The sequence below is a fragment of the Malaclemys terrapin genome, chromosome 10 (genome assembly GCF_027887155.1).
Source record: "Malaclemys terrapin pileata isolate rMalTer1 chromosome 10, rMalTer1.hap1, whole genome shotgun sequence".
Lineage (NCBI taxonomy): Eukaryota > Metazoa > Chordata > Testudines > Emydidae > Malaclemys > Malaclemys terrapin.
In genome coordinates this window covers 34,636,095-34,658,858 of record NC_071514.1, presented here as the reverse complement: position 1 = coordinate 34,658,858, position 22,764 = coordinate 34,636,095, and the positions used below count along the sequence as shown (strand labels likewise).

General features: G+C 45.5%; 1 protein-coding gene across 3 annotated transcripts in view; it reads left to right on the top strand.

The window, feature by feature from the left end:
• The window catches only part of DAPK2 (death associated protein kinase 2), an 89,423-nt gene that overhangs the window by 43,775 nt on the left and 22,884 nt on the right, over positions 1-22,764 (top strand). For all 3 annotated transcript variants that reach the window (XM_054042709.1, XM_054042707.1, XM_054042708.1), the window contains 4 exons: positions 11,183-11,321; positions 16,798-16,927; positions 18,130-18,178; positions 18,809-18,835. In XM_054042709.1, coding sequence (XP_053898684.1) covers positions 11,183-11,321; positions 16,798-16,927; positions 18,130-18,178; positions 18,809-18,835 — 345 coding nt within the window. The remainder of the gene's footprint in view (positions 1-11,182; positions 11,322-16,797; positions 16,928-18,129; positions 18,179-18,808; positions 18,836-22,764) is intronic.

Genomic DNA, 22,764 nt, shown 5'->3' with positions numbered 1-22,764 from the left:
GGCTTGCAGTAATGTTGCAAAATGTGCAGTCTTGGCCAGCTAAGCTAGACTCATAATAAGAAGGAGAAGGATAGGAAAGAGAAGAAATAAATTGGGGAAGGAAAAGACCCCACTGGGGGGAGAGTCAGGGATGGGGAACTAAAGGGTGTTGCAAAAATAGCCCATTGGCTACTGCCTGTAGCAAAAATCCCCAACGGCTGGAGACAGGACACTAGATGGGCGGGCTTTGAGTTACTACAGAGAATTCTTTCCCAGGTCTCTGGCTGGTGGGTCCTGCCCACATACTCAGAGTCTAACTGATCGCCATATTTGGAATCAGTAAGGAATTTTGCCCTGGGGCTGGTTTGGCAGAGACCCTGGCAGGGGGAGGGTTCACCTTCCTCTGCACTTGCAGGTTTAAACTAGCATAAAAGGTGGATCATGATTTGAGGACTTCAGTAACTCAGCCAGAGGTTAGGAGTCTATTACAGGAGTGGGCAGGTGAGGTCCTGCAATATGCAGGAGGTCAGATTAGATGACCATGATGACCCTTTCTGACCTTAAAGTCTATGAATCCATAGCAGTGAGTCTCAAAGCCCAGGTAAACTGACTCAGGCTCTCAGGGTTTGTGCTACAAGGCTAAAAAAGCATCCTGGAGCCTGGGCTTTGAAACCAGTGAGGGGGTGGATCTCTGAGCCTGGGCTGTAGCCCAAACCCAAACATCCACACTAATATTTTTAGCTCTGCAGCATGACCCCCTCAAGCCCACGTCATTTAACCTGGTTTCTGAGACTTGCTGCAGTGGTTCTTTTATTTTGCTTTGTTGTCATAGAGTCAGTCCCAGGCAGTATTCAGGAATTAGCTGGAGCAGTGGTCATCTGGCTCCCTCTCTCTGGCCTGGAGTGGTCAGAACATCTCTCAGGATTAGAACAAAGATCCAGGGTCCTAGGAAATGGTGGGGGTGTGTAGTGGGGTGGTCATCCACTCCAGCCCTGAAAGGGTTACAGCCAGCCCTGGGAGAGGGCTGGGGCTGAGAGGAAAAAACCTAGGCTGATTGGGGAAACAGCCTCAGCTGGGGCCATGCCCCAATCAGGCCACAGCAGGCCCTGTAAAAGGCTGTGGGCCAGGAGCTCAGACTCACTCTCTCTCCCTCTCCCTGCAGAGAGAAGGGCCTAGCTGCTGGGGAGCTGAGCAGGGTACTGAGAGCGGAGCAGGGCTGGGGGAAGGTTAGAGGAGCTGGGGAGCTCCAGCCTGGAAAACCCCCAAGCTGCGGGCCTAGCTGAAGGCCTAAGGCATGTACTGGGGCTGCAGAGGGGCAGTCCAAGGTTAGGCAGAGGCAACAGGTCCAAACCGCCCTTGCCAATGATGAGTGGCCTTTACAGACTGCAGTCAGCCCCAGTGAGTGAGGGCTAGATGGTGACTGGCAGTAGCCACTGAGGTGGGGTTGGGGATTTCCCTGAGTGAGGAGACCCAGATGGAGGGGTACTGCAGGGGGCAGAACCCCAACACAAGGGGTACCAGGGTCCAGGAGGGACACTGGAGCCAGTGGCAAGGCAAGACACCGGCCTGCAGAGGACGTGCCGGAGGCTGGCTAGCTAATTCCCAGGATGACCAGCAGGAGGCGCTGCACCAGTGAGTCATCACTGAGCTAAAGGGTGGCATCCATGATGGTGATGTTCATTCCTTCCCCTTCTTTGAGTCAGCCAGTGTCATGTTAGCCAACTTTCCCTCCAATATCTTTCTGAGGGTCTCAAAAGGGAATAATGGGCAGGATAACCCATCCTCTCATTGTTTTGTTCATCAGTAAGGCCTAGCTTCAGACACAAATTTTGATCCATTAGTTTCTGGTTTCGGCTTCTCTGGAGTACCAGGCATGGTCTTAACGCAGTCCTTGAATTATATTTATAGGCCTTCTTGTATAGACTAATTAAGTTTTTGACTCCCTTTTGTACTTTTTCCCCATCAAAATGTATTGTTATAAGTCATTGTGACATTTACTAAATGTTCACTCACTTCTTACAGTAAAACTCACAATTAGGGCAAATGGGTAGGCCCAGTCATTACAACAGATCCTGCTTGCATGCAACCCTTAAATGAACTGATCAGATGATATGCACTCCAGAGCCAACAGTATGCAGATAGCTTATAGCTCCTTATCTTTCACCATGTGTGACCACACCAGTTCCACCAAGATAGCCCCGTGCTTTGGATGAGATCAGCTCATTGATGAAGAACCGCTAAATAAATAAATAAAATAAATATATAAAGCTGAGCCACAACAAGACAAAGGTGATATTGGTGGGCATATGAAAGCATTTTGAAGAGTTTGCAGTCACAATGCAGTCAACTTTGGCTGAAGGTTCACACCCACAATTGGTCAATTCAGTCCATAGTTTAAGAGTGCGCCTGGATTCCTTGCTAAAGCTAAACTCCTGCATAGCATCATCTGAGAGTAACACTTAATACCATCTCTAGTTGGCTAAGTGCCTCTGTCCCATCCTGGAGAATGACAACCTAGCCTCAGTTATTCATGCCTTCGTCACTTCTTGGCTGGATTACAGCAATGTGATATATCTGGACATGAAGCCATCAGCAATTAGGAAACTCCAACAAGTACAAAACGCTGCAGCATGTCTCCTCAGCAACTCAGACGATCACAAAAACCTCAAAACTGTCCTCTGTTCTATATTGACACTTCTCAAAGAATATTGAGTCAAGTTCAAGATGTCTGTCCTTATCTGCAAGGAGAAAATTAGATGCCTTAACTATTTTAGGGTCCAATTCTGCATCGCCTCCAGTGTGTCACATGCACGTTGGCTTTGGAGTCAACCCTTGGGTGAACTGCTGCAATGTATCTGAAGTTTAACCTGATGAAGAATCAAGGACAATAGAATTGCTGTGAAATCCTATTAATAAGTAAAGCTGGTCTCCCATGATGCACTGTGATGATTCAACTAGAGGAGAGACTGCAGTGCATCTGTAGTCCCGTCAGAGAGCCTGGCCAATAGAGGAGAATGTAGGACTTAAGGCACTTGCACTAAAGCGCCCATGATTCATTGCAACAACTCCAGCAAACACCAATTTGATGTCGAACTGACCCAAAACAAAATACTTTGTTTAGATTTTTCCATGGAAAAATTTTATTTTGCAGAAATTGCGTTTTCAATGGAAAACTGCCAATGAGCTCCATTTAATTAGCCTTTTGTGGTGCTCTGCCCCACCATGTGGTAGACCTGAGAGTGACATGTACTTTCTCTTGAGTCAGCAGGAGCTGGGAGTGCTGCCAGAGTGTCTCTGGCCAATGAATGGGAGAGAAACTCCTGTGTCTGATTAGGGATACAGGTGAGGATGAAGGTAATGGGCAAAAGAGGTTGTGGTTGTTTCTGTCCTCATCCAGAAGGATAATATCCAGAATAGCTGAGGGGAAATGCGGATCCTTGGGGTTCTGCAGCTTCCTCACACAAAAAACCTCCTCCCCCAAGAACCAGTTGCACAGATTGTGTAGAACGTACTCTTCATCTAGTGTGTGACCTAAAGGTGAAGAATGGTTTGCAGAACAAGGCTAAACATCATCTGGCTTCAGATTTTGCTTTTTAATGCAGACCAGTTTGTGCTGTTTAAAATGACTGAAAACATATTGACTTCTTCACCTGTTTCTTGGCTTGGATAACAACAAACTTTTACTTGTGTGTTTGTATACTTTACCAATATACAGCAGCGGCAAGCTGGTGGTGTGCTTGGGAATCCTGTTAACAAAGCCTTGAGTAGGAAGCCTTCATGTGGCATGACTTGGAACTGTGAGTTTGCATTCAGGGAGTTGCCTTTATGTGTAAGGTTAATCATCATGTCATCAGCAATCCCTTGATGTAAGGTTAATACTGCTGACAATAAAGGAGTGCGAAAATCCCTCTCATGGGAGTTTATTCGTTAAAGAATTGTCATTTTAATGGGGTTCAGGACAGTATCAAAATTCCTAGTTCCAACAGTAACCAATAAATAACCAATAAATTAGCTGTACATCTTCTGATCCGGTGGCACTTAGGACCTTCCCAATATTAGGGGCTTTATCTTATATATGCAACTGTGCCCCCACCACCACCAAAAAAAAAAGTGTCCCAATTTTTCACACTTGCAATCTGGTCCTCCTACTGGTGCTTTACCCATTGATCTAGAAATACTTCTCCCAAGGCAACATCTCTGGATGCAAAATGACAGCGGGATCCAGCCAGCTATTTCTAACACTGCATTGCCCTCCCTACACCAATGGAAAATAAGTCCAAATAGTTGATATAGCCCCCTTTTGTAGGTGGATTGGGTGGTACTGCATGCCTTTCTATAACACACATTCTTCTGCCCACATTAATTTCTGCTTCCCAGTGCCATTGTCATTGTATGTGTGACAATTTGAAACTGAAATGCTTCGGCTTCCTGGCCTTAGATTGTAAACTCTGCAGGTCTAGGAACTTGTCTTATGCTGTGTGTGTGAGGTGCCAGGTAATTTTACAGTGCTCCAGGAATGATTAAGTTGTTTGGGTTATATACTTGGGCTGGGTAGGTGGGTGGTTTGGTTTGTGAAGCTGATAGCAATCTCAAGGTGAGCACCACAGTCATGCAAATAAATGTCAGCATTAGGGATTTCCTTCCCTTTGTATAGCACAAAACAGGGCAGGGAGAGAGGTGAGGAAGACCATGTACAGGAGAAATGTCCTTCCACAGCCACACCACGAGAGCTCACTTTTTGTAGCAAATTGGGCATTCATTACTCAGCACAGCATGTCGGCCCCCTCATCCCAATTTGGGCAATGTAACACGTAATGCAAAATGACCTAAGCAGTAGTAACTCTCTCTCCCTGTGTCACTGCAGCTTGCTGTGGAGGTGAGCATAGGCTGAGGTTTGGTAGGAGGCCCGCCAATGACATCCCAGCAGAGCACAGCACTGTTCTTGTAGTGCTATTGAGGAAGCATAGACAAACACACCACACAGCTATGTGCATACAGGAGCGACAGTGTTGTCCAGAACAGTCCCACTGCACAAAGCAGGGGGAGGGTATTAGAATAAGTAACTGATCAAGAAATCTGACTGACCAAATGCATGTAAGTGTTGGGTACTATTGAAAATCATCCCCTAAATGTGTCACTGCGACCTTTTTCAGATACATCCTGTAACTGTGCAAACAGCTCACCGCATAATGGTGTGAAATTCTCCACAGGCTGAAGCTGACAGCTAGCAGCATTAAGTGGTCACATGCTGCTGATTTTACTGGCTTCCAAGAGTGTCTGTTCCATCTCAGTACTGTTTGTCAGCCACTCTGACGTGCTGTAACTGGTATGACATGGACTCAGAACAAGCCAGTCATCACAGCTTAAAGATCCATAGAAAAGTCCATGTTGTGCTGCCTTTGTTGGAGCTGAGTACAGAACAACATGTCTGTTTCTCCCCAAATTTAAGAGATTTGCCATCAATTTGCTGGTTTCAGTGTCATTTTCAAGAAAATTTTGCAACTGTTTATTGTCGATTACTGAGCCAAAAGAAATCCCCCACTCCCAAAATAATTCTGTTTTTTTACAACAGGGGTGGGAGATGCTCAAAGCATCTGGGCTTGTCTACACACAGACTGGCTCCATAATAACTAAATCAGTTTGAGTTCAGACCTTTAGTTTTTTGGGTGCAAGTCTCTGAGTGGCCCCTCTTATTTCAGTGTAACTCAGGTTGGTAAAACAGATGTAGTTATTTCAGAGCTGGTGTGTGTGTGTAGACAAGCCCTCAGAATCATCAGAGTTCAATAGAGCAACAAAGGAGTATGTCAAACGCCAGCCCCTTAAATCTATTCTAAAAGGTGCCACTTTGAGGAAGCAGAGTCCTTATCCCACAGGGAAATGGGGAACTGTAATGAGTGTCTGGCCACGCTCCTGATCTCGGGAAGTTGATAAATGATAAGCAGGGGAAAGCGGAGAGTGGAAGAATTGCATTTGCATGCACGTCAGACCCATAAGGATGATATGAGTGGAAGTAGCTCTTTTAACAGGTAGAGGCTGGGTGAAATTCACCACGTGCAGAGGGCTAGCACAAAGAACACTACTTCAGGGTCATTGCATAGGCCTTGCGCTGGCCCTTTGCCCTTGAGTGAATTTCACCTGCTGTGCAAGGTCCTGGATTGAAGTCATGGAGGGAGAGAGGCTTCCTGTGTCTCGGAGTCCATGGAAGTAGAGAGCAGCTGTGCACAAGGGGACAAGTTAGTATCATTCCCATCTCTGAGCTGTGTGATTGACTGCAACAAAAATTAAAAAGGAACAAAGTTGGCCATTCCCCCACCTACCCATCTGCCTCCATTGGGGGCACTGTAAGAATGTAGGTGCCTGGCTAGGGGCTCATCAAACACCTTTTCCCCTTTAAGAGTAATTATTGAGTATTTGGAAAAAACTGTAATTTGTCTAATTTATTTTCAGCTTTATTTTCACTGAGACACAATGACCCAAATTTACCTAAATTATAAGCTTGTCAGGGCAAGGACTTTGGGTCTTTGGCTTCAAAGGCTGACTCAAAATCCTTGATTACAGGGGGGGGAGTGGGGGAGACAAAGGTTGGGGGAGGGGACTAGCTCCTCCCCTCCCCAATGAAAATGTTGGGGATCTGATGTATGTTTCTGTCCCCACAATATTTTCCATCCACACAATATCTCATGGAGGGAAGAGCAGGACCTGGCTATGTTTCCGCCCCGCGTGCGTGCACTGGGGCTGGAGGGGAGAGCGGGATGCAGAGAAGGGGCTGGAGAGGCCATTGGGATGGGGTGAGGAACAGTGCACTGGTACATGGGCAGGGGGCTTCAGTGCACAGGGCAGTAGGGAGGGGACCACAAGGCACCAGCTGCTGAGGAACTGCTATAGGAATGTCAGTATGAACTGCCTGGATGCCCATTCCCAGCCTGAAGCCGGCTGTCCCCACCCAGTCTCAGTAGCTCCCCTTGTTCCCCCTCGTACTCCACCTAATTCCACCGCACCCCATCCCCCCACTTGATTTATTGACAGGGTATTTACAGGAGGATTTCTAGTACCCTGGGGAGAGAGGTGAACCTATCCCCAACCAAAACTTGCTGGCTCTGCTGTGGCCATGGCCCCCTCCCATAGCAAATGTGACTGCTGCCGTTCCTCCTCTGCAGAATATGTTCCATCAACGACAAGGGGACAGGAAGAACTCTGCTAAGTCGGCAGCTGATACTTTCTACGTGCAGCTCAGCAGTTCCACAACTTGCCCTTGCACCTGGGGGTCACCCTGGGGCTGCAGCTCTTTGTTCCGTTTCCTCCATTCTTGGCCTCTTGTGTCCTGCCAGCTCTCAGCCCTGAAACAACAGTCTGTGTTTGTGGTGGACGTTGAAGTCTGTGTACATACAACAAAGTGATCAGCTGTTTCCAAGGGATAAGAGGATAGCATCACTCAGTTCTTACTAGCTTTTGCTGGAATAGCCTCATACTTCACAACAAGGATAAGGTGCCAGCTGCCAAATGCAGGAGAGAAGAAGCTGAGTGGAGGGAAAGACTGGGGATGTTCTTGACTAGGGTTTTTAGGGCAGACAGGGAACTCACAGTCTGATGTGTGTGGCACCATTTTAAAAAATACAATCATACAGCTATCCAAATGTTGTAATGTGTATCTAGGTGTTGTGGTACAAAAGAGTAAGTGTGTTGAGAGCATTTTGCTGTGGGTTCACCTGTGGCTGCCTAAAGGCACTGTTTTCAGAAATGTTTGGGAAATCTGATGCAGCTGAGAAGGAGTAGGTTCTTCTGCCATTTTGTCTCTTTGAGCTCCAAGTTAGGTGATATATCTCTTACTGAACTAAGGTATTTTCCCCCTTCCGGCAATATTTGGGTTCAAGTTACAGTTCTTTCCTTAGGAAAACATGGACTAAGTGGTTAAAACACAGGTCTGTTAGTCTGGGGATTTGGATTCTAGTGACACCTGTGCAACTGACTTACCAAGTCACCTTGGACAAGTTACTTAAACTCTCTGTAATGTGGGGACAGTTCTTTTCTACCCTACCAGGGTGTTGGAGATTAAATCATTGCTGTTTATAAAGTACTCTTTGCTTCTTAGAGGATGCTATATTCCTGTGGTGGTTTTTTGTGTTGAACTAGCTCTGTGCGGGACTTTAGTTTCACTACCTCACAAATCTTCCGTTTACATGTTTGTTTTGCCTTTGCATGCTCTATCTCAGAAATTTTCTCTCCACAGTCTAATTCCCTAAAGTCACAGTCTGAACCACGCTCAGTGTGAATTATAATGAAAAGGGAAAATCCAGAAAAGAGAAATTAAATCAACATACATCTATGGTTCCCATTCTCACAAGCCTGGCAGCTTCTTCAGTGTGAACGAAGGTTCTGCTAATGGATCGTGATATTACTGATGTTCCTGTTAGTGCAGAAGGTGCTAATGTCATGCATGTTCTAAGTCACTGATGCATAAACATTCAGGATGGCTGCAGTGAGAGCTAGTAAGGAGATCATGGCTACATCTACACTACAGCGGGGAGTCGATTTAAGATACGCAAATTCAGCTACGTGAATAGCGTAGCTGAATTCGACATATCGCAGCCGACTTACCCCGCTGTGAGGACCGCGGCAAAATCGACCTCCGCGGTTTCCTGTCGACGGCGCTTACTCCCACCTCCACTGGTGGAGTAAGAGCATCGATTAGGGGATCGATTGTCGCGTCCCAACGGGACGCGATAAATCGATCCCCGAGAGGTCGATTTCTACCCGCCAATTCAGGCGGGTAGTGTAGACCTAGCCCATGAGGAGTAAAGTACCCCCTGTGTAGGCAGTCAACCCTTTTCTGAGATTCCTTTGTATTACTGTGATGGGGTATACCTGACCCTCTGAGGCCTCCTGCTGGAGGCCTTGTGGCCCTGCCACACCCTGTCCCCATAAAAGGGCAGTTGAGAGGGTCCTCCAAGCTCCCTAGAGTGGCTGTATGGGACACAGCCAATCAGGGCCCAGCAGCCTAGTATAAGAAGAGCTGCAGAGCCAGAGGGAGTTCAGTTCCTGGCTGGAGCTGTACGAGTGTAGATGGTGTGTGGCTGGCTGACAGAGCTACAGGACCTCGAATGCGGTAGTGCTGACAGAAGCCAGGGAGAGCGAGAAGGAGCCCTGAGCTGGTTGCGGAGACTCCATCAGGACAAGGCCCTGAGGTAAGGGTGAAGTTGGCACAGGGCCACGGGGAAGTGGCCCAGGGAATTAGAGCAGCAGCACATCTTAGATAAAGGGACGCAGTGGACAGCTGCTATCTATAGGGTCCCTGGGTTGGGACCCAGAGTAGTGGGTGGACCTGGGTCCCCTCCAGCCCCCATTAGCCACTGGGGGAAGTGGCCTGAACAGTGAGGCACCTCACACGGGGGAACTGAACTATAGTGGCCCAGCTGGAGAGTTGTAGCCAGGAAGCCCCAAGAGGGTGAAGACGTAGTTTCCAGAAAGGGAGCCCTGGGGTGCTGCTTTATCCCAGAGGAGGGACGATCAGAGGGAGAGAATGTGCAGGCATGCACTCGGCCGAGGGGGCACTCACAAGAGGTGAGGGCACCCTGTTACAAAGCAGCTGCAAAGGTGGACCGATGCCCACGCTCACTTTTCCAGCCCAAGTCATCTGAGGAAGAACGTGTGTTCAAACTGTAAAATTCCAGAAGAGTTCATGATAGAGGCCCAAAACAGCTGCTCCCTGGTGACAGAGCAGTGGTGCCTGCAAAACGGCATTGCCTGTGCACGGTTTCTCTCTGTTCAAGGAAATAGGACTTGTGTACACTTGGTAAACAAACAAATTGCTCCAAGAAAATATCTGACATTGCTTTCTCCTCCCACCAGCTACGCGCATTCCAAGCACCTCTAAACTGATCTATGAGGCCCTAAAATCTGCTACCACTTGCCAACATTTCCTTGCTCCTTAAATGTTCAATGTCGAAAGAAAAGTGTCTGTTATAGAACCTACCTGTCATGGTGTCAGTGCTTAGGATGTCTTTGTTAAACATCACCTAAAATGAAGATGGAAGATCAAATGAGAAAAGACTGTATGGTGAGGAGATTGAGACTAGTAGGAAAGAGGAGCAAATGCAGCTCTTGAAACAATAGTTGTATCAGACTCCTGGGTCATGTGAAGTTAAGTTTTGTTTGCCAGCCATTTATTCATAAAAACAAAAGTATTGAGCAACTCCTTCCCAAATCAATATGCTCCATGTCCTGCCTCCTACTGCCTATGATTCTGACTATGAGGAAGCTGTGAAATACAACTGATAATCATCCTTGCTCAGCACCAGTTAACACTTGTAAGTCATTGGCAGGGCCATCCCTAGGAAGATAATAGCATAAATATCAGCCCTGTAAAATAATAGCACTAGAGATGTTGGCTAAATCATTATCTTGATCTTCTGCCATGTTGCAATATAGAAAACAGTCCCGAGGCTTATAATATAAGAAAACAAAAATGGCCGCAGAATTCTTGTCTGGAGTAAGTATTTTTTTACTATTGGTCTGAAAGGTCATAATAGTAACTAGATTATTATTTTCACATTTCCTTGTTTGGGGGAAATGGCTTAAGGTACCTTCCAGGCTTAGTTAATTTGCTTATTTAAAATCTTGCACAAAATAAAGGTTTCTCTGTCAGTTACATATCAAACAAGCATTCTCATAAGAGCACTAATAGGCCCTGGGAAAGGAAACAGATTCTGTTGGCAGATCTCATTGCGTCATACTACTGATGGTGAAAGATAAGGAAAATGTTTTTTCATCAGGACAACAATATTACAGTTTGTTCAATTTCCTCCATCCCTATTAAAGTGGACAGTAAAAAAGTAACTTGTTAACAGTGCTGTAGTGTATGTATGTACATACATATGTGTTTATATATTATTAATGCTGTGCATTTTATAGGACTCTTTAGGTGAGACTCAAAGTGCTTTACAAATGTTAATGAATTAAGCCTCGCAGCACCTAGTTTACAGTAGGGGAAGCTGGAACATAAAGAAGTTGTGACTTGTTCAGTATCCCAGAGGAAGTCTCTGGCAGAACTGGGACTAGAACCCTGATCTCCTGACTCACACTTCAGAGTGGGCTTGTTCTGAGTGGGTGACATTTTGTTTGTTTGCCATTTTAACTACACGTATATTGATGTGTGTGTGCCTTACCCTACTGTAGCTAACCCAAGGCTTCCCTGTATGTCTTGCAGAGTGTCTGGAGGAGAACTTTTTGACTTCCTGGCACAGAAAGAGTCTCTGAGTGAAGAGGAAGCAACCAGATTCATTAAGGAGATTTTAGATGGTGTTAACTACCTCCATGCCAAGAAAATTGCTCATTTTGATTTAAAGGTAAAAAACGTTGATCTAGTTAAAAGAAATAATTATAGCATGTATTCTATAATGCAGTATATGCGATACATTTAAATGTGATGGTACATAAAATATGTTTGATAATAGAGAAGGTGGAAGAGGAAAATGCTTAGCTTTTTGAACTGAGGCTTGCTGTGCTGGATGGACATGACAGCACTTGGTGGCAGAAATAGTATTTCGCAAGATTTTAGAATCATACAATCCTAGGACTGAAAGGGACCTTAAGAGGTCATGTAGTCCAGTCCCCTGCACTCATGGCAGGACTAAGAATTAAGATGATCCCTGACAGGTGTTTGTCTAACCTGCTCTTAAAAATCTCCAATGATGGAGATTCTACAACCTCCCTGGGCAATTTATTCCAGTGCTTAACTACCCTAACTGTTAGGAAGATTTTCCTAATGTCCAGCCTTGTATTTCTTTTAATGATGAGAATGAGAAATCAACGAAACCTTCATCTTGTGGGGGTCAGATATTTTAATTAACGCTACTATTATTTATTGTTTATATAATAGCACCCACAACGTGATGGATGCTTTTACAAATGTATAGGAAGATGTACAGTACCTGCTCTGGAGAGCTCACAAACTAGTCACCATCATGAGTCCTTTTCTAAGTACTGTAATTTTCCTTTGAAATTGCTAACTCTGTCAAAGCAAATTAGTCTAAGTGTACTTTTAAACATTAATAACAGTCAATATAACATTTGCCTTATAAATATTAGACTCTAATTCCCACTTCTGGCAAGCATTTTCTATGTAGAGATCCACTCAATCTGGGTTGAAGTTATAGTATGTGTGTTGTGAGTACTACATGCTGCTTCTAGTCCTGTCCAGTTCATTTCTTTACCAAACATAGTACAGACTAAAACAGTGATTGTGTTTAGAATTCTATGAGGAACATTATTCTGAAACTACAGAGTTCAAACAGCTTCGGCAATGTATGTTTGACCAGGAAACAAGAGGTAGATTAGTTCAGTGGCTCTCAACCTTTCCAGACTACTGTACCCCTTTCAGGAGTCTGATTTGTCTTGCACACCTTCATCAAGCTACACCTCACTTAAAAACTACTTGCTTACAAAATGAGACATAAAAATACAAAAGTTTCACAGCACACTAGTACTGAAAAATTGTTTACTTACTGATTTTTATCATATAATTATAAAATAAATCAATTGGAATATAAATATTGTACTTACATTTCAGCATATAGTATATAGATTAGTATAAACAAGTCATTGTCTGTATGAAATTTTAGTTTGTACTGACTTTGCTAGTGCTTTTTATATGGCTTGTTGTAAAACTAGGCAAATACCTAGAAGAGTTGATGTACTCCCTGGAAGACCTCAGGTGTACACATACCTCTGGTTGAGAATCACTGGTTTAGTTGGCACTGTCATTCCAACACCGAGTATCAGTTGGTTCAGAATATGGCTGCTGGCCTGCTTAGTCATCCAGGTCACTGAGAGCATATCACCCCAATGTTCCCCATGTACTATCAGGTGAATTTATAGTTTCAGTCCTTATCTTCAAAGCCTTTCATGGAACTGGCCCAAACTTCCTGGGAGACTCTGTCTCTGTCCATGACTGTGATCTGTCCAGACAATGATGTGCCTCTGGAACTAGGATTCTGTCACCCACGAGGATGAAACTTGAGACTGGGAGACTGAGCATTCTCAGCAGCAGGTCTGCAGCTATGGAACTTACTTCACAAACATTGCCATTTTCAGGACTATGTACAAAACATGGCTCCATCCCTCCTCAGAGCAAGGTGGAAGGTAGAGGAAAGACAAAGTTTGAGAAGATTAAAAAGGGGGAGGGACGCCTAGAGTAGATCACATGCTGTTTGTCATCATTTTGGATCTAGAATTGTGTGATGCCTAGTTACTGCAGTGATGAGTATTACATGGACAGATGTATGCCCAAGTTCTTTTTTTAAATATATATTCTTCTTGTTGCAATTGCATATATCCCAACAATTCAATACACTTCATCAAACTTCTGTCCATATGTCTGTTTGTTTTATGGGTGTGAGTGTGTTGGGGTTACCATGAAGCCATATAGCCCACGAACAAAGGTTTACACTGTGCATTTGAAAAATATGCTAACATTCAGTGATGGAATATAATTATGTGAACATAAATGAAACTTTTCCCAGGGTGAGTTCTGGCTACTGAAATCCACATGTCCCATGTCAATAAAGTTCAGTGGTCAATAATGATGTTGGAAAAAGAGCAAAAAGAAATGTGCATGTGGGGCTGAACAGACACCATTTCATAAATGCAATAAATAAATCACTGACAAGCTATTTAAAGCGGGATTCAAGATACCACTCATCTGGCTTTTATAGGACTATTTTTAGAGCGTTTGCAGCGTTTAGCCAGGCATGTATTTTTAAGCAATAATCCAAATAGGGAAATGGAGATCCATAATTATCTTGTCACTCTTATCAATCTCTTCGATCTTGCCATTAATAAAAAAGGTGGCTGGGGAACATATAATGGGAACTAATTTGGAAGGGGTTTTGGGGTGGGGGAGGTTTGTGTTTGTTTTTTTGTTTGTTTAGTCCCCTTGCCAAGATTTGACTGTGGAAGTGTCTGCAAAAGCAAAGGCTGCTGAAGCCAAACAAACATAAGGTTACCATATGTCCTCTTTTTCCTGGACATGTCCGGCTTTTCGGCAGTCAAACTCCCATCCGGGGGGAATTGCCAAAAAGCCGAACATGTCCGGGAAAATGGTGGCTCTGCTCCTCCCCGACTCTGCGGCTCTGTTTAAGAGCCGGGCTGCCCGAGAGCTACCGGCTTCGGGCAGTCCACGTGCCTCCAGACCCTGCGCCGCCAGAGCCCGGGAGGGGAAGTGCCCGGCTGGGGGCGCAGGGTCCGGAGGCATAGGGGCTGCCCAAAGCCCGAGCGCTACCGGCTTCACGGTTTGCCGGGCAGCCTCCAGACCCTGCGCTTCCCCTCCCGGGCTCCAGCTGCGCTGGGGAAGCGCCGGCTGGGGGCGCAGGGTCTGGGGGCTGCCCGGCAAACCCTGAAGCTGGTAGCGCTGGGGCAGCCCTTTCCTCCTGGCTGGGAGTGGGAGGGAGGAGGGGGCGGAGTTAGGGCGGGGAAGGGGCGGAGTTGGGGCAGGGCTAGGGCCTGTGGAGGGTCCTCTTTTTTTTATTTATGAGATATGGTAACCCTAAACAAACAAAAACCAACAGAACTCAAAACACACTGCCACTGAGCAGGTGGAGATGGACAATACACCAAAGGAGGGAGGGGGATGTAAAAGAGGGAAATCACATTTAAAATATTTTATAGCCATTGTAATAATTGAAAATTTCTTTCTCCCAACTGGCCCATAAACCCTAGCACTCCCCACAGAGATTCTGGGGGGAAAGGAAGCTTAAATATATTACCATTTCTTGCTAATTTCTTACAAGCATTGATGATATGCTTGGCACTGTACAAAGACCCACAATAAAACTAGACCCTGCCCTGAAGAGCTTGGTGCAATATCAATAATAATCGCACTGTCATGCCTCTGCTAATGTTCTGCTGAAATCAGTAGAGTAGCAGGACATACTGGGGGATGTTTTGCAGCAGTAAGAGGATTAGATGGTGGGTGGAGAATGTGACATAATGAAAACGTTAATTATACTGTGAATAAGGCAGACATGTACATATATGTGACTAGCGTGAAGTGTTTTATTCCTATGATATTAGCCAGGCAACCACTTTTCCTGTTGTTCCCCCTTTCCTGCTAGTCTGTTCTCATGACCTACTTCCAGCTGGTATAGTCTGCACCTTGTCACTTGCTGAAATCCAGATGCAGGCCTGAGAACACCAGGGATCAGCTCTCTGTGGTGTAAATTGGCACAGCACCATTGCTTGGAGCAGAACTGTACCTATTTACATCAGGTGAGGATCTGCACCAAGATGCAGAGACGATGAACAGAGATGACTGTTGAATAACTTCTTGTTTCATACTGTGCTACCTCTAGCACAAGTCTGTTCTAAATGGGCCTGCATCACATGTCAGCAGCATACACTGCTGGCAGCTGTATGCACTGAATCTTCAGATGAAAACCAGCATAGTTAGCCTGGAGCTAAAATCATCTTAGTCCAATGGCTGTGAAAATAAATGATTCATGTAGCCTGTCTGCAAGTGTAATGCAGAATGAGAGTGTGTGTTAGCAGTAGCTCCTTGCACACGAGAATTAGTTCTGAAATGGTCAGGCAGCTGCCAGCAGGAAATCAAACTCTCTGACTGTTGCTTCCAGGCTATAATTAAAAAATGAAAATTTAATAGCACTGGAGCTCTTCATCAGAGCTGAATTGTGCTAGCCTTGTTGCTCTAAAAACTATAAAATAAAGGAGGAATGACAGGCTAAGAAAGTTATTGGGAAAAATAATGAGTAGATACTGCACAGAGTATGGAGTCGAACCTGCTGCTTACGGACTGCTAACAGTTCTCTTTTCACAATTCTATCAGGTTTGGCCTCGTGCTTTTGGTTGCATAACAGTCAGAAATTCTCCATGTGTTCTTAGAATAGCTTGTTACTAGAGGTGGGCCAGAATCTCCAATCCTAGCCCCTTCCAATCAGGGCCGGCTCCAGGGTTTTTGCCGCCCCAAGCAGCCACCCCCTCCTCACAAAACAAAAAACAAACAAACAAACAAAAAAGCCGCGATCGTGATCTGCGGCACTTTGGCAGGAGGTCCTTTGCTCCGAGCTGGAGTGAGGAACCCACTGCCGAATTGCCGCCGAAGAGCCGGACGTGCCACCCCTCTCTGGTGTGGCCGCCCCAAGCACCTGCTTGGTAAGCTGGTGCCTGGAGCCGGCCCTGCTTCCAATTTCAGGGCCATTCAGATCCTCATCCCAGGATCTGAACCTACCCCCACTGTTGTGGAAGAGACCAAGCCATGGTAAGCTCACCCTCTGTGTTGTACCACCATGCTCAGCATGTCAGTCTCATAACATATCTCATAACGCATCTACTTGAGCCATGCAATTATTTACAGTTATGTGAATAACTCTGGTGTCTCATCATTTCCCTGGAAACCAGGTATATTTTATCTTCATCCTGCCATAACAACTATAATTAACAAAATAAACACAGGCAGGCAGGGAGAGAAAGCAACTGGTGAAGAGAACAAGGAAGGTCCTGACTTATTAGGAATCTGGACACGCTGCAGCTTTTGTGAGAAAAGAATAAAAGGCAATAAATGAAGTGAATTATTGCTTTTGAGCAGGAGGCTTCAGACACTGAGGAGTGTTAATTTTGCTGCTGTCAAGTTCTGATTTAACAATGAATGTCACATTACATAAATACGTTCAATTTAGCAAAACAGTGAAGTCTGCATTGCCAGGAGTAGGTTTGTGGTTTTAACCTGTTCTGCAGTATTGCAAACATGTACAAGTATGAAAAGGTGACTGCTTGGGCTCTGATAACTAATCTTTGTTTCATTATTTTTAGCCTGAAAACATTATGCTTCTAGACAAGAATATCCCCATTCCACACATAAAAGTCATTGACTTCGGCCTAGCTCATAAAATAGAAGATGGAGTTGAATTTAAGAATATTTTTGGGACACCAGAGTTTGTAGGTGAGTGTTCAAGCAGTTCCTTTGTGTTGCAGCTTTTCACTGGAGAAGCCAGCAACACCTTCCTGAATTCAGGGAGAAGCCAGTAACACCTCCACCTTTTCAGCCCCCTAAAATTGCCACTCCATTTGGGTGCACTGCATCTAGAGGGCTTGCTTGAATCTTCTCGGAGGAGCAGCCGAGTCGTGCCTTCTGTAAACTGTAGCTGTTGAGCTGAAGAGATAAATTCAGGGTTGAAATTTAGGAACCCCCTAGCACTAATCCCAGCTCTGCTACTTACTCTCCCTGTGGCAAGTCAGAGCCACTCTGCATCTGTAAAATGGAGTAATATCGGTCTCTGTTGATGTTACTGCTTTCTAAGTATAACTCCCTCCCACTGAACCTGTTTTGGATTATAGCTCCCTTCCTTTCGTTACTTCAGGCTGACTGTCATGTTGTGACTTCCTGATCACATTTCTAACCTCTAGGTTTGCTTGTATTATCTCTTGGTCCTTATTGGTTTTTACACCTGCCAATCAGAGATCTATTCAGTTTAATTTATTTCCTCTTCCGGATAATAAATGAAGCTGTTAAATAAACACTGATCCCTGCTGCCCTGTTATAGACACCTCTTCATGCCTCGATACATTGCCATTTATCGCTTCCTTTGTTCAGTCCTCCACATGGATATTTTTCATCCAGAAGGTGTTTCTTCTACAGAAGCTACAGTAACAGCTGACAACAATGGTAATGAATGGTGTGTTGGCTGGAAAGAAACCTTGGGCAGGTTGTGCTAGAGCAGTCCCTGACTGGCCAATTACTAAGTAAAGACTGTGCATTAATGGTATCAGATTATTGCCATTCTGAAATAATTTGGGAGAAAATGCTTAGATCCATCTGCTTAGGGATGCTGTTACATGAAATAAGTTGTTGTTGAAGGTATAATTAGTACTGTAGGTGGATTGTAATATCTTCCTGTCCTTTATTCTTTGATCCCTTTTCATTCTCCATTGACTCTAAATTAGCTCTCCCTCTGTTTGGGAGCTTAAATTCCTACCGCCACATGCACACACCGTTGTAGAACTTCAAACAGAAATTATCTCATATAACTACTAGTCTGCTTTTTACCAAGGACTGATGTAATTCTTGACCTACGCATACGATTCATGTTGCTAAAATTAATTTACTCAATCTGTTGCTAATGTTTGAATAAATGCTTCTTACAGCTCCAGAAATAGTGAACTACGAACCACTTGGGCTAGCTGCAGATATGTGGTAAGTTCTCAGCATTAACTTTTCTTCCAAGATGCTATACTGCTAGTTTCTTAAGGGTGCTCTGTGTAAAATCCATTCTCTACATATCAGACAATGCTGACCTACAGTAAATAGCTGTTCTTTTGCTCCTGCTGTTTATAGTAAACTGCTACTCATGATAATAAAAAAAATTGAATTATATAAAACAGGAGTTAACAATTTGCCACTAGCTGCCACCTTTTAGAGAGAGCCTCTTGAAAGGCACCATTGTCCCTGCAATGCCTTGTGATAGCTTTGTTTATAAAAGTGTTTTGAATAGAGCACGCTTCGATACCAAGCTGTTCTGCCCAAAATGGTCGTAGTGGCTAAAACATCCTTGCAGATATTCCTCCATGCTTCTGACATGTACTATAGCTAATTAGGCACCGTGAACCCAACATGACTTAAGACAGCCATATAAAGAAACCCCAGATATCCATGTCATTTGAGCCTGTATCCAAAATTCATATTTCTTTTTATGAAGCACTGACTTTTACATAGGTTTTGTCTGACTGCTAATATCATGGTTCATCTGCCAATCTAGCAGCTATAATTGACTGATGTCACACACATGTATAAAACCTACAATTAGTTGCTCTTTTTGTTTTCTAGGAGCATAGGAGTCATCACCTACATACTGTAAGTACAGAATTCGATCCACTTGTATAGAACAGCTGTAAAAGTTGTAGCAAGCTAGTGAAAAGTAGCTCTTCTCATCAGTCCCTTAGGGAAGGAGCTGCACAGCAGGAATGGGGCAAGGGATTGATGGACAAGTGCTATCCAGAGGCCTTTTAAAATAGAGAAAGCAAAGAAAGTTAAGTGACACTAAAAGAGAGGCGATAGGACCAATGACCAGCAAATGCCCCGACGTAGCACCAGAAGCTCCTGTGTTTTTGGGGGTGGGATTTTCCAAAGTGGTCACCAAATGTTGGCCGAATTTTGCTGCCATTGACGTCAAACACCCATCAGCTTCAGTGAGAACAGAGTTAGGCCAACACCAAGGACTTTTGAAAATCCCACTTAAATCTCAGCTTCTCTAGCCCTGGGGTTCTCCTGGTTGGGCTCAATGAGCTACATGCTGCAGACGTTACCCAGAGTTCCCAGTAGCCTCGTTGGGAATTTTGCTTTAGCAAGATTTGCAGCATCAGACCCAACAAAGATAGAGAGACTTGAAAAAGGAATCTCTTTCAGATGGGCAAAGCCAAGTGGAGCAGAATTAAACACACCCACAGGCCATGCTGAAAGCATTGGGATTGTTCCCTGAGTTTAGACCCCGCCCACTATAAAAGGGCTGCAAGCTGACAACATAGTCGGGATGCTATGAAGTGCCTAATGCCCTGGGGTACGGTAAGGGGCACATGGATACAGTCTGAGACACATTAGGTAGCCCACCAGCATCTAAAGAGCAATTCTAAAATTGTCCAGATCCTTGATCCTTATTTGCACTCTTCATGTCATCAGCGAATACACTGAACCTGATAGGACATCAGTCTTCATAAATTGCTATTTACATCTGTTTATAGATGAATGGGAAGGGAGACTGGATGTTGAGAAGACATAGGCTAGAATGCTTACCCTGTGATTACAGTAATGCACAGATAGCCAGGTGTTCTGAGAGGCCTTCACACTTCCTCTGAAGTGTTGCATACACAGGCCTTTGCTGGAGGCAGGTAATATAGGGAGTGGAGCAGTACTCTGTTCCAATAGGGCAGTTCTTTTCTACTTGTGTACCTTGCTTTGTAGAGAGATAGAAGCATTGATTTTGCTTTTGCATTGCTCCAGCTGGTTGAAATGACCTAGAAAGCTTCTGCAACAATAACTTTGTATTTAGAGATGGGCTTGCCCCATGAATTCCAGATCCAAATTTCCCCAAAGTTGGAGGTGGTTCAGAACAGGAGTTTTGTCCGACCCATCTCTACTTATACCTAAAATCTCCATTGGGGGGAAAAAAAGAGAAATGCAAACAATGTGTCCCTGTAGATTTCCATTAATCCTGGCTCTGTTGTATCGCAATGTATTTGGGGTGTGTCACAGATCCACAAGATTAGTGCTATGCCCCCAGCTTTGGAACAGTCTCTAGGACAGTGGTTCTCACCCTATTTACCACTGTGGGCCACATCCAATACTAGCTATGGCCCTGAGGATGTCACATGGGCCGCCCCGTGTGCTGATTGGACCGCAAGTTGAGAACCACTGCTCTAGGAGGAACCCCTTCAGTGTGCCAGACCCGCTAGGGGTCTCACTCTTCCTCCAGAGTAAGTCAGCTGGCTTCTCCGCCTCCTTAGACTGGACTTCTGGGTCTGCAGCACTCCTGCTTCATACTGTGAGCTCTGTTCGGTGAATCCAACTGAGATAGATTCCTGGTAGAGACTTGTACGTTCTCCAGGGATCAATACACGTCTGCTAGCCTCTGCAGTGACATTCAAACAGTGTTGTCAAAACAGTAGTGTTTATTAGTCAACTGGAACATAGCATAGGAAGTCCTTAGGTTAACATAGAGAATGGAAGTTTAAAGCAAGACCATTCTGGTCAGCCCAGAGCCCCCAGCCAAGCTCTAGTGAACTCCATTGTTCAAGCTGTGTGTGTGTCTCAGTCTGACTTCTTTGGTCAGATACCAGGTGAGAACCCTGACTCCTTCCAGCAGCCAACTCTTACCCCCCTCCCCCACCTCATACCTCCCCAGTTAAGTTCCCTTTAAGCTGCGTAGCTGCCTATTAAGCCCGGTGCAGGGGTTCAGGGCCATGGCGGGGAGAGGCGCCCCTCCCTGCCGGTCCCAGCGTGGACCTGCTATGTCGGGGAGAGGTGCCCATCCCTCAGCCCAGCCCAGCCCCGCCGGAGCTGCCACGGCCGGGGAGAGGTGCCTCTCCCCCCTCCCCAAGCTCCTGTGGTGAGAGAGGGCTGGGGGGAGTCCTCTCTCTCCCCACCGCAGCCCGGGGGCAGCCTGCACCCCAAACCCCTCATCCCCGGCCCCACCCCAGAGCCCACATCCCCCCTAACCCTCTGCCCCAAGCCTGAGACCCCTCCTGCACCCCAAACCCCTTATCCCTGGCCCCACACCAGAGCCCCTGCACCCCAACCCTCTGCCCCAGCCCTGAGCCCCCACTCCTGCACCCTGAACCCCTCATGCCCAGAGCCCACATCCCCAGCCAGAGCCCTCATACGCCCACACGCCAACCCTCTGCCCCAGCCCTGAGCCCCTTCCCACATGACAAACCCCCACCACATGAATTTTGTTATGTGCACCAATAGGAAGGTGACGTGCCACACATCACCTCCCTATTGGTGCACATAACACAATTCATTCTGCACACGGACACAAAAAATTAGAGGGAACACCGTTCCCCAGTCCTTTGTTCTCGAGCAGGGGTATGTTGCTCAGCTTCCCTGCTGAGAGGTGGGAACGTCTGTCTCCCTTTGGGTTTTCGGTTGCTAAGTGTCAATGTCCTGGCAATTGGAAATGGGGACTAAGGCACAGACAGCTAGGTGACATTCATATCTGTCTCTCTCAGGCCTGGTCTACACTAGAAAAGTAGGTCGCTATAACTACATCAGTCAGGGGTGAGAAAAATCCACATCTCTTAGTGGCATAGTTTACCTGACCTAAGTCCCCATGTAGATAGTGCTAGGTCGATGGAAGGATTCTTCCAGTGATCTAGCTACCACTTCTTGGGGCGGTGGATTACTATGCAGACAAGAGAAACCCTCCTGTCGGTGCAGGTAGTGTCTACACTGAAGTGCTACAGCCGCACTGTGCTGCTGTAGCATTTTAAGTGACAAGCCCTGAGAGCAAATAGTCCTTCCCCCATCCAATGGGGGTAACAATGCAGCATATGGGGGAAACTGAGGCACACATAGGCTTAATAAAAATGACAGAAAATTTCCATTTCGTTACAGGGTGCACATTAGTGTTAAGGCCCCAGATCAAATATTCCCAACCCTCTGACCGCATTTACAAATAAAAAAAAATCTTACCTGGTTCTTGTGAATATATATCTCCACCCCCCCACACACACACACAATAGTAGCTTCCAGAATGGCTAATACATGTAGCAATGGTTAGCATAGTAAACTAGCATAAAAACAGTATCCCTCTCTAAAAAGGGATGGAGATGAGCCCTTGAATGGGAGGGGTATGACCCTGCACTCGCTATAATACTCTTAACCCTGTTTTGTATTTTTCTGGAGTTGTTTCTTAATTTTATTGCTACTAACTTCCATTGAGACTGTACATGCCTCTCATTGTAAGGGGTCCCAAAATGCTTAGCAAACGCAGAGTGTATATATAATACCACCTACTGTAACACACATGACCACATTCTTATGGACACCAAGGTCACTGCAGGGGTCAAACCCAGGTCTTTCAGCCCCAGGAGCACAAGCCCCTACCATCGGCGCTAAAGGAATAATTAATTTAGTTCTAAGTAGTAAGCTGTTGTCATCACTGGGGCCAGCCTCTTGATGGGGACATAGAATCATAGAACCATAGGGTTAGAAGGGACCACTAGGGTCATCTAGTCTAACTCCCTGCCAAGATGCAGGATTTCTTGTGTCTAAAGACCATCCAGGAC